This window comes from Salmo salar, unplaced genomic scaffold (genome assembly GCF_905237065.1).
Source record: "Salmo salar unplaced genomic scaffold, Ssal_v3.1, whole genome shotgun sequence".
Classification (NCBI taxonomy): Eukaryota; Metazoa; Chordata; class Actinopteri; order Salmoniformes; family Salmonidae; genus Salmo; species Salmo salar.
The window spans coordinates 34,006-46,765 of record NW_025547893.1 but is presented as its reverse complement, the minus strand read 5'-3'; the positions used below and the strand labels follow the sequence as shown (position 1 = coordinate 46,765).

Below are 12,760 nucleotides of genomic sequence, written 5' to 3'. Positions count from 1 at the left end.
TTGGTAAATATCTGTATAATTAATACATTTATGGCCTTTTTCCATGCACACTTTTTGTTTTAACAATTAATATAGTTCAATATCATTAGAATCAACCACAGAGTTTCAAGACTGAAGCTGGCAAGTCATTTGTTTGCTGGGCAAGCTAGCTAACTGTCAGCTAGCTAGCTAATGTCAGCTGGCAATTGTTCTGATTTGAATGCCAGCCGTTTTGTCCGGAGGTTGAGGATGGAGAGAAGCAAGACAGCTGAGGTGTGCAGTGATGAGGATCTAAGGCGGACTAAGTTACAAGGCTACTCTTGAATTATCATTGAAATGCTGTGTGCTTTCTGGCGCCACGTGACTGACGTAGCTTCACCCAAGTGCGTGTGTCATCTTGGTAGTAGTGAAACCTAGCTACAGCTACTACGGAGTCCATGAACTGGAGAAGCCACACGGACGGCGAGACACCTTGATGACACCTTGCGGCCGAGACCATCTTTAAAAATATATATATATTTAACTAGGCAAGTCAGTGAACAAATTCTTAATAACAATGACGGCCTACACGGGCCAAACTCGGACGACACTGGGCCAATTGTGTGCCACCCTATGGGACTCCCAATCATGGCCGGTTGTGATACCCTGGTTCGAATCCAGGTGTATCTGTAGTGATGCCTCAAGCACTGAGATGCAGTGCCTTAGACCGCTGCGCCACTCAGGAGCACTCTTTGCTTACTCTCCCCCTTTGATCACTCAAGCCATGAACTTTCCAACCGTCTCATGAATTAGGTTTTCTAAATTGCTTGTATTTTTTTGTGTTGCTTTAAAGCGCTTTGAGATTCTTTTATGTAATGAATAGCGCTATGAAAGTTCAATAAATTGTTATTCCATCTGAGGCTTCATCCATACTACAACAGTGGATATTGCTCGTCCGCTTGCCGCTAAAGGCTTCCGCATGCTACGGTTTCGGCTGGCGGTTAGCCGAACTTAGCTAGGCAAACTGAACGAGTGTTTGCATACTCCCTTAAAAAGACCTTCGCATGAAAAACTACAAAAGGCGGCAATAGTACTGTTTGTCCATCTTGAGACTCCGTAGCCAGTATACACTTCCTCAAAGTAGTCAGAATTAATTTAAGAACTCAAATCTGTCATTAATTTTTACATTTTTGCCGAGGAGATCTTAGTGTCACAATATTGTGTACTAACTATGATGTTTGGTGCAGCATTTCTCAAGTGAAAAAACATGTGAAAACAAGTCGTTGAATAGCAAACACTTCATTGAAGAATCCCTACTCTTGACCAATGACCGACGAAGGGGTGTAGACTTCGGCTCCGAACTTCAGCTTACCTCGAAAAAATTGCTAGTATCCTACACATGGTTGATGATATTACTAGGTTAACTAGTGATTATGTGAAGATTGTTTTTTATAAGATACGTTTAATGCTAGCTAGCAACTTATCTTGGCTCATTGCAGCCACAAGGCCCTTTTGACGATGCACTCGTGTAACAGGTGGTCAGCCTGCCACGCAGTTTCCTCTTGGATTGCAATGTAATCGGCCATAATCAGCATCCAAAAAGGCAGATTACCGATTGTTATGAAAACTTCAAATCGCCCCTAATTAATCGGCCCTGCCGATTAATCGGTCGACCTTGCTTTACAGCATGATTGAAATTTAAAGGCAATGTCCCGCGTTAGCGGAGACTGCATTCACGGTGAACGCTGATGATATCGGCTCAAATGGAAATCACCTTTACATTTCAAGCCTGCTATTGTAACAAATTGAAAATGTAGAGGTTCCATCAACCTCACGGCAATGTAGACATCAAAGAACGCCGCAGTTCGCGGTAGAGTAGTGGGTGAAACCATTTACTTCAGGAAAAGGGTGATATAAATAGCTTCCTTTCATTATGTGTTACTGAATTCATAAAAATATTTGCTGCCATTGTAGTAAGGTTGGTAATATGAGAGGTCTTCGGACTTACCGTTTTTGTATTATTTTCTTTGAAAGAACAACTAGTGGGTTTTGAGTGCTTCTCCCCTATTTGGGAAGTTGGTCTGCCTGCTCCTCAGTCTGAGAGAGAGATTCTGAGCAGGTTCGTGTCTCTTTTCTCTCTATATAAAAACTGTATAACACAATAGTGTTTTTGGAAAACTGGTTCATATATCCTAAAGTCAATAGCGAATGTGGCTATGTATATATTTATTTTGCCGTTAATGTATTGAAGGCCTATTTCAGCAAGTTAACCAAGTTTTTGCTGGCTTAGCTAGCCATGTTAAAGACGAGCTAACTAGCACCGTTGGACACTGCAGTAGAATGTCACGCTAGCTATTGCCAGCAGGTGATTTGCTAGCAGGTGACTTATTGAAATATTATGTTTATTTTCTTACTACCTTAACATTTTTATATAAAAAGGGTTGTACTTGTGCTCTGTATTTATAGATTAATAGCACTTCACATTGAGGGCATGTGTCACTTTTCTGTATTTTTGTTATTTTCTAAACACAACGCATGTATACTATACGATCACTTTGTGGATTGAGTCAGAGAGATATTCTGAGAGCAGTGAACGTTTTACTTCAGATAAAAACCGAGTCACCCTGACGTGTCCATGTGCCTTCTTCAGGGGGGCTATGTGAAGTTGGTTACACTATCTGTAAAGATTGAATAGAACCATAAGTATTCTGCTAATTTTGATGGAGCTGTTATTCAGACCCTCGACTTCCTCTTCTATACAATTATATTAATATGTTATGATTCACTAATGTTGGAGATTTTAAAAACAGAAACGGGGAACAATCCTGTAAGACAAAGTTATGCTTGTTATAAGAAGTTGCCAAATGGTATTGCCCAGATTAGAACCTGTGACCTTCTGGTTTATATCCCAGTGCCTAGTCTACTGTGTCACTAGGGAGGGAAGCACCAGAATTGTTTTGTCACATATTTAAAGCTTTTTTGTTCAGTCAGTCAGTTTACTATAAATGTGATTATTTAAGAATGTTGGGTATAGTTGCAAAACAAAAGTTTCAACTTGGATTCGAACTGGCCACTTTACAGGTCGCAGCCCTCGCGTAATGCCTTCCTTCCACGTCCAACCTACCACCGTATATTCTTCCCAAACATGGGAGAGCAATCAGGAGGGCTGGAGAGGAAAAATACAGGAAGTGCTTACCTCCCATGAGTCCCAGGAAGCCGCCTTCCGTGAGGCAATAATAGATGAGACCAGACGAGTTAAGAAAATGCTGTGTAAACATGGCAACTGTCAACTAGGAACTACACTAGGGAAGATCTTTATAAACTTTATATAAAGGTTTCAGCTAAACACCTTTAACCACCAGACTAGGGTGGAATATTTTCCTGTTATTTTACAAATGCTCCGTCCTGACAATATCACTTTCAGAGATGTAGAGAATGAAGTTGGGCTACTTCTAAGTAACTTTGGCTGACTCCTATGTCATCTCCTACATGTGACCTTCCATTATAGAGCTTTGCTTTGGTGTGGATTGAGGATTATACATTCATATCAGTTGTGTTGCCCCATTGTATTCAGCTTTACTGATTTCTATTGTGGATTGCGTTTCTGTACACCAATGGAAAGTCTACAAAACTATGAGCAAATTTGTATTGAATTCCATGTATTGAATACATGGAATTGGATTGTGATACCATGAATGAATCATGCACACAATGTGCTTATTTTATTTAATTTATCAGGAATCAAATTTGATGTTTGAAATTGTTTGGTGATATATGCATAAAAAGGTTAGTAATTACCCATAATTCTGCACCTTTGGATAGTTGTACTTCCAGTTTTGATCATAATGATTTAGTGACTACAAATTTCATATATATATACACACACACACACACACACACACACACGGATCTACTGGGATATTTAAAAGACAGACTAACTATTTGTCTTGTCTTCTTGGACTCAAGAGAAAAGTATAGTTAATATTTTGACAGGCAGTCGTTCTTTTGATGAATGCATTTGTAATTTTGCCGGTATATATATATATTTTTAGGAATGTTTTTGTTTTAAGACAACTACATTTTGAAAAAGCATTTACTGTTTTTCAAAAGTTCTGTTGCTTGTTGACGGTTTTGAAAATCGACATTGTTCCAAAAAAATTATTGTAGGCGATTGAGAGAAACTGTAATACGTAAAGACAGTTGCTCCCTGATTAAATAGTACAAGAGTACACCATGCTGGACAGAAATGCTTACAGCACCTGGTGTTCCCAGGCAGTGTACCATCCAAGTACTAACCAGGCCCGACCCTGCTTAGCTTCCGAGACTCGGCGTAAGCCAATGACTGTATTGTGTATATATGCCGTAAGCGAAGGAATAACTCTTGGTACACTATTTCAAGTTTGTCACTTGAAAAAGTGCAGTGTGAAATCATAGAAATAGAATAAACAGACATAGTTACTTTAACACAGGCAGATGAGTTACAAACCTTGTATACATTTCAATCGCATATATTTGAGTCTTATGGAAATAGCAGGCCTTTCAAATAATGACATCAGACAACGTTACCGGTATGTGAGGCAGTCCATGTTTCCAGTACATGACTTTAGCACATTTAATAGTTTATCTGTATATTCATTCTTCTTGTGTATATATTTCCAATCAAAACAATTGTTTGTTTTAACAACTTTATTACTTCGGTATGTGTATATTTTTGATAATGCGTATAGCACTGAGAGCTTGCAAGTAAGCATTTCACTGTGCCGTTTACACCCTGTATCCCATGCACGTGACAAACTTTGATTAGAAAACCGACTTGACCAGCACTATCTAGCCATCATTGAGATGAACTTGTTCAAATGTGAAAATACAATATACATCATGATCCTAACAAATTAAAACTAATCAACTGTTGCCTCTGCCTGATTTATCTTTACAGTGACAGGGGGTGGACCGTTCTTGGAGGTACTGCAATACCAGGTCGATGCGTGGAGTGGACGGAGCAAGCCCCTATTCCAAAAATCTATTTAATATATGGTACGCATCAGATATTGAACTGATAACAGATTTTTTTTGGGGGGTAATATTTCATTTCACATTCAAGTACACATTCAGTGCATAACTTTGTACATAACATGGATTTATAAAAACAGTATCAAACCGCACCTTAACTGTAACAAATACCTCAAAAATTGTGTTCTGCAAAACCTACTAGCTTATAGCCTACATTCAAGAGACCAGTACATTGCCTCCTAACAATCTCCGAAAAGCTGCAAATACAAAACTACTCAATACAAAACATCACATCTACCAAAGTGAACTCTGAATAAACCAGTGTATATCAAATATTTACAAAGGCTTAGCCTGCATTTCAATGTAAATTACAGAATACAATTTTAGATATACGCTATTATAAAAAAACGTTTACAATGAAGGGTATATCCCTTTCCAGCTATGTTTAACGGATGTGATGCCCCACTTAACTATTTCTAATTGTATTTCTTTTCCCCACAATTTCTTGTTTTATAAATTTAACAAATCCTGTCTGTGACCACTTGTGGGTGTCTTTGACCGCACGACATCTGGCCTCCCAAGTTTGGTCTTGATAAGGGACACCAGAGTCACTCATTCTAATAATTGCACCTTTTCTGGTTCAAATTTGGCTACACCTTCATAATATTTTTATTTAAAATATCAATCTATTAAAAAAATTAAAAGAATTCTAACTAATTGGGCAAAAGAACATTCCCATAAAACATGGGGAATAGTTTTAATTGCGAAACAATTGTCCCTGGGACAAAATGTTTCAGGGTCAAATTATGATCATAATGTTGAATGGACCGGAAGACGTGTAAAAAAGAAAAAAAAGCCAATTAAAATATTTGTCTGTTGTCTAAACCTTTTAATTGTGTACGTAGCCAGGTGGAAGGTGCTATTGGTAATTGTCTTTAGGATGCCAATTTTTTATCACTTTCACATATAGAATGTTGAGTACATTTTATTTTACTTTGCAGACAGGGTTTTCTTGCCCAGTCAACTATTTTCTTAAAATGTAATAGGATAATTTCAGCTTACTAATTATCCCACTCCACCATGAACCTTAACGGTACGGACAGACAGAATTTTACATTTGTGTACAGAAGACAAATGTTTGAGTAGAACAACGCACCTACTTTGAAAGGAATATGATAATTTCTAGTCTACACACACATTGTTAAAGGTCTCCAATTTGCTAGTGTCTTGGTCTCTTTTTTTTTTAAAGTAGTGATCTTAACTCTCACACATCAAACCTCCCATATGCTCCAAACCAAAAACAAAACTCTAAATACTTACAAAATATGAGATCCAATTAAATCCCCAAAAACGACTTAACTCTTTAGAGAGTCCATCCACTCCTCATACTTTTATCTTTCATGCTCTTCAGTACCATAAACATTTCATCTAATTTCAATTCCCCTTCTAATTGGTCTCTAATATCTAAAAGGTATTTGCACATCCACACATTTTTAAGTCGCCCCTTTCTCATACATGTTGTTTTTGGAATAGCTGAGAAAAGTGCTGGGTGGCGACACCAAGCATGCCATCTCCTTCCTCAACCGTCTCCCCATCTTGGTCCAATAAAGCCGAAATAGTCCTCTTTCCCCAGTGATTTAATTTTTTTGAACAAATATGCAGAGCACCTCATCATTATCCGATTTATCTTGCTGACTTTTGAACATAGTCTTGGGCTTTCTTTTCAAAAAGGACTGCTGCTTTTTCTGCAGGATACACAATGTGTCTATCTAAACCACCAACATTCAAATTACCTTGGATGTGCAAATCTTCTAGTTCATTCTGCAACTTATACAAATATTTATTTATTATAAACTTTATCTTGGCAATAATTTTGCAGTAAAATCTTGATTTGTAATTTTGTGCTCTCCCACCACTCCATGGCTGTAGAATAAAAGGATTTCATCATTAAAAAGCCCTGGAAAAAATACCTAAATCTTGTCTCAAATGTGTTGTCATGTAAAATGCCGTGATTCATTTTCCAGTATCCTTTTCCAAATTCAATTATTTTTAATTCTACTGTCAGTCAGGCAACTGTGGTCAGAATTATAGAAGACCGGATTGAAGCGTGCAGAGGACACACCGAGTCCATGCAGAACAAACACAATCTATGTGGCTCCTTGCGCCCCTGCTGTGGAAGGCGATATTGGTAATCGGTCTCTAGGACGACAATTTTCTATCAATTTCGCGTATAGCAATCTGTGGTTGATTACATTTTCTTTTACCTTGCAGACAGGGGTTTTCCTTGCCCATTCCACAATTTTCTTAAAATGTAATGGGATAATTTCAGCTTTTGGCTTACTATTATCCCACTCCACCATGAACCTTAACGGTACGGACAGCCAGAATTTGATTAAAATTTGACATTTGTGTACAAAAGACAACAAACGTTTGAGTAGAACAACGCATCTAGCTTGAGAGGAATATGAGGGAAATCCCTTCCACCAGCCTCTATAGGCTGGTACATCCGATCTCTACGGATGTACTCATTTCCCCCCCCAAAAGAAATTAAACAGTACCCGTATGAAAGTTTTTCTTAGAGACACCGGCATGGGAAACACATAGGCAAGGTGAAGTAATGAAGGCAGAATGTCCGCCTTCAGCACTAACACCTTTCCACTAAATGATAGTCGCCTCACTTTCCACAGTCCCAATTAAACATGTCATCTTTAATTTCATTTCCGAAAGATATCCCGAGCACTACCATTGGTCCTGTGCACACAGTCAAACCACATAACCTATCAGTTCTCCATTTCCACTGTCCCATATGTTTTATTCTTGTTTGTCTTCGACCCAAAGGCAACAGAGAATTCATCAATGACTTTGATGACCTGAGCTTGAAAGAGGCTATCTTGTAAATATAAAACTGTGTCGTCCGCATATTGCGACATTTTTAGAATACCCCCTCCAGGTAATTTTATGCCTTTGATGTTGTAATTTGTCCTAATTGCGCATGCGAACGGTTCAATATATAAAACATACAATAGAGCAGATAGAGGGTCCCCCTGTCTGACACCTCGTAATTGCTTGATAACATTTCCAATATTCCCATTAATATTTACCCAGCTACCCTCATTACTATAAAGAATTTTTACCCATTTCACAAAATTATTTCCAAATCCCAATTTTTCTGGAACTCTAAATAAAAACCCATGGTTTACCATGTCAAAAGCTTTTTCCTGGTCCAAATTCACAGTAATAGCTGGCAGGTGCCTTTCCTCTAAATATGCTTGAACGTCTCTGTCAATTGCAAGTTCCAGGTTATTTTTCTCCCCACCACCCCGCATGTTTGGTCTAAACCAACAACATATGCCATGGCAGAAGATAGGCGATTAGTTATGGCTTTGCTTAATAATTTATAGTCAACACACAACATTGTTAAAGGTCTCCAATTTGCTAGTGCCTTGGGGTCTCCCTTTTTGTAAAGTAGAGAGATTACCCCCTCACACATCGAACCTCCCATATGCTCCAAACCAAATATAACTCTAAACACTTCCAACAGATGACATCCAATTAAATCCCCAAAAACGATGTAAAACTCTTTAGAGAGCCCATCCACACCTGGTACTTTATCTTTCATGCTCTTCAGTGCCATATACATTTCATCTAATTTCAATTCCCCTTCTAATTGGTCTCTAATATCAAAAGGTATCTGCACATCCAAGCATTTAGTCCCCTTCTCATAATCAATTGTTTGTTTTTGAAATAGCTGAGAAAAGTGGTGTGTAGCGACACCAAGCATGCCATCTCCATCCTCAACCATCTCCCCATCTTGGTCCAATAAAGCAGAAATAGTCCTCCTCTTTCCCCGTGATTTAATTTGTTTAAATAAATATGCAGAGCACTTCTCATCATTTCCCATTTATCTTGCTGACTATTAAAAATGAAATCTCGAGCTTTCTTTTCAAAAAAGGCATGCTGCTTTTTCTGCAGGATACACAATGTGTCTTTATCTAAACCACCACCATTCAAGTTGCCTTGGATGTGCAGATTTTCTAGTTCCTTCTGCAACTTATACAATTCATGTGGTTATTACGTACTTTATCTTTGCAAAAATTCTGAATAAAATTCTTGATTCTTAATTTTGTGCTCTCCCACCACTCTATGACAGTAGAATAAACATATTTCATTGTTACACAGCCCTTAAATACCTAAATCTTGTGTCAAACGTTTTGTCATGTAAAATGTCGTTATTAATTTTCCAATACCCTGTTCCAAATTCAATTGTTTTTAATTCTACTGTCACAGACAAGCAACTGTGGTCTGAATAAAATACCGGAGTGACGCGCGCAGAGGACACACCGAGTCCACGCGGAACAAACATATAATCTATGCGGCTCCTCGCGCCCCAGCTGTTTCCCCAGGTGAAACCGGGATCATCTGCATGCGCCACTCTATAAGAATCAACCAAATTATATTTCTCTATTAGTCTTTTTACAAGATGTCCTCCTAGATTACCTCGGTCATATGACACATTAAAATCTCCCCCCATAAACACCTGTCTGTTTGTCATAAAAATAGCGTCTAGGTCGTTAAGCATTTCCCTCCTTTCCTTGGGTGTCGGTGGTGCATATACATTAATACATCGAAAACATTTACCCCTCCAATCTATATCTACTACTAAAACCCTCCCGTGTACTGCCGAAAAACTTCCTACTATTTTTAACTTCCTGTTCCCACATAGCACCCCGACCCCTGTAGAGTGCACCCCGCCGACACTCCACCTCGACTCTCCCTGAACCCATTCCCGCGTAAACCTCTCCACATCATTTTGATCTTTTAAATGTACTGTAATGAAACAGCAAGGAGCAGGTCTCGAACCCTCGACTTTCAAGCCCGAAGTCCGGCGCGCTATCGACTGTGCCGCAAAAGCATGCTCGAGCGGCAGTCGATTTCCGCGCTTATAAACCCAGGGTCGTTACACTACTCCCTCCTTTCAAAGAGCGCGTCCTCGCGCTAGCTTGCGACTCAACGTCTTACAGGGACGCGCTCACCGGCCGAGCACGCGCACTGTCGTGGATGCAAGGTCCGATCACTTCCGACACCAATGTAATGAAACAGCAAGGAGCAGGTCTCGAACCCTCGACCTTCAAGCCCGAAGTCCGGCGCGCTATCGACTGTGCCGCAAAAGCATGCTCGAGCGGCAGTGTCGATTTCCGCGCTTATAAACCCAGGGTTGTTACAGTACTTCTTGTAAAAAACACACAGAAAAGCAAATGGAGGACAAATGGGAAAAAACAGTCGCCCTTTTAACTGGGTTCCTAAGCCCTCTAACATTAATGCTAGCTAGGTTAAAAATGGACGACATGGGATAAGGAGGGAAACGGACAACTATCTAAATATGACATTATATTCAAGACTCACTTCAAGTACAGTTCCTCATTAGGAGGCCTGTCTGGGAACCGATGGTCCCCGGCGGGAGGACTGTCCTCAAAGATAGGGGTCGGGAATACACTGCCCTCCTCAGACTGCTCCCCCTCCGTCTGTGTGGGTGCTGGGACACCGCTGGGTGCAAGACCGCTGCTGCCGATGGAGCTGCCTGACTGGGAAAGCAGAGTCTCCTCTGCGCTGCCCGGGTTTCCCTCGCTTTTCTCCTCCGACTTCCCGCTCGCAAAACAACTGAAGCGATTCCCCCCCATGGCGGACTTCTCCGTCGCCTCCATGCGAACGAGTGGGGAAACAGGGCTCATCTGCTTCCTTTTGACAGAGCACTTCCTCCTCTCTCCCACCGTTGTCCAGCTCTCTGGAGCAGAGGGCGCGGTGGTCTCTCCCTTAGCCTCCTCCACTTGCTTGTTCCAACTCCTGTCCGCCTCTCCGCTCTCCTCGGGAGATGATGGCGCCTTACTCCCGCTCTCCTCAGACTCCCGCCGTTCTCTCTCCATCACTATCTCATCCACAACCTCCTCAATGGCGCGTAGTTCCATGCCTTCTCCCTAATCTTTCCCGCTCTCCGCTCTTTTCCCGCTCACCTCTCTTTTCCCGCTCTCCGCTCTGGCGTAAGAGGGGGCTGCCTTCGGGCAGTGACGGAACAGGTGGTCCTCTGAGTTGCACAGACTGCAGCGTTTGGGCACGGTGCAATCCCTCATTACATGACCGAGAGTCCCACAGTTTCTGGCATCGGCTGAGGTGCCCATACGTGCTGCACTTCCTGCAGAAACGAGGCTGTCCAGCATACATGAGGTAGCCCCTGTCTGCACCGATAGTAAAAGAGGCAGGAGGATGGCGGTAGCCATCATGGCCGCTCTCGTCTTCCCTCAGCAGCACACGGAACTGCCTCTTCCCTGTCCAGATGCCTAGGGCGTCCTTAATATTTCTCACTCCTGGCAAGATGGTCACGTACCGGCTGAGGTAGCACACTAATGTTTCTTCGGTGACCCAGGGGTTGAACATGTGCACCGTTAGCACCCTCATAGTGTGCCTGCATAGGGACTCAACTTGAAAAGCACTGGGGCGGGTGCTGTCGCGTTCGCACGGAAGAGCCCTCTCTCACCTCCTCCAGCCGGGTGATGGTGTAGAACGACACATCATAAAACTTCTCGGGTGTGTTCTGTTGCAGACAGTGCACATCTTCTGCTGTCAGACAGAGGTCCAAAAAGAACTTCCTTACCAAAACGAACTCTTTCCATCAAATTCTCTTCTCCAGTCCCTTGAAACCGCAGCATGTTCTTCAGTCCAGCGGCCGCTGACTGATGTGGCCGACGACGCCATCGCACCACCTTGAGGATCCCTTGGGTACTGCACTCGATCTTTATCTTGATCTTAGCCAAAAGGCGGAGAAGCGATACCGCAATGCTATCGAAAGGTGCCATTCTCAGACACGTCAAATTCGATTACACCAAAATGATATCTGTAAACTTTCTGCCAAATATCAAAGATTATGCTTTTTAAAAATCGTGGCATAGATTTGATCAACGTCGGCAGTAACCACTTGACTGTTACAAAGTTGCTAGGTTCAAAGTCACATGGGTCATCCGCCCTCCAATCGGAAATGAGTGTTACATTAAAACCAGATTAACAGAAATTTGAATAATAATATCACGGGTGGGGGGAAACAATTTGGAGTTAATAATAATGAGACATTTGATCTTGTATCAAATATCTCTGGTATCATTGCTGCCACAACGTAACTGAAGATTTTGTCCACTTGGTGGCGCCAGAGTTCCACCGACTGATCAAGATCAAATGTTATGATGGCCATGGAGGAAGGATATGGGGAGCAAAGTGAAAATGACATGGCTTGAGAACACCTCTTGGAACCTGTGGCCAGACGGGGGAAGACTGGGTGAAAGCATGAGGAGGTTTTTTAGGGCCTTTATTTTTGTGGAACCCAGCAGAAAAGTATCTTGAAGGCATAGAGTCAGGTGAAGAGAGAGTGGGAATTGTCATGTTATCAAACTTTGGTTTTTCTTTGCATATATAATTATGCATAGCTTAACACATTAATACTGTTATGTTTTGTATTTCTTTTTGCTTTTCAAGTCTTATGCTATAACTCTCTTAGGAACCAGAAGCTAAAATGGAGAAAGTCAAAATGTCATTCTGTTATCTGACGAGAGATGGAAATAAGAGTGTGCATAGTGTGATTTATAGAACAGAGGCCACAAGTCTTGGATTTGTAAACATAATCAACTGTGAATGTTAAATCATGTTTTATTATCATTGTTCATTAAGTAATTTCCAAGTTTATATAAATGATGAACAGTGTGAAGGTAATGTTCAAAAGGGTTCTGACTTCTAAACTTGAAATATTGTT

At 41.0% G+C, this 12,760-nt stretch overlaps 1 protein-coding gene across 6 annotated transcripts in view; it reads right to left on the bottom strand.

The window, feature by feature from the left end:
* The window catches only part of bin1b (bridging integrator 1b), a 45,402-nt gene that overhangs the window by 4,222 nt on the left and 28,420 nt on the right, over positions 1-12,760 (bottom strand). For 4 of the 6 annotated variants that reach the window (XM_045711682.1, XM_045711681.1, XM_045711684.1 and 1 more), the window contains one exon: positions 3,155-3,178. The exons of the other annotated variants lie outside the window; for them this stretch is intronic. In XM_045711682.1, coding sequence (XP_045567638.1) covers positions 3,155-3,178 — 24 coding nt within the window. The remainder of the gene's footprint in view (positions 1-3,154; positions 3,179-12,760) is intronic. 6 annotated transcript variants of the gene reach the window in all.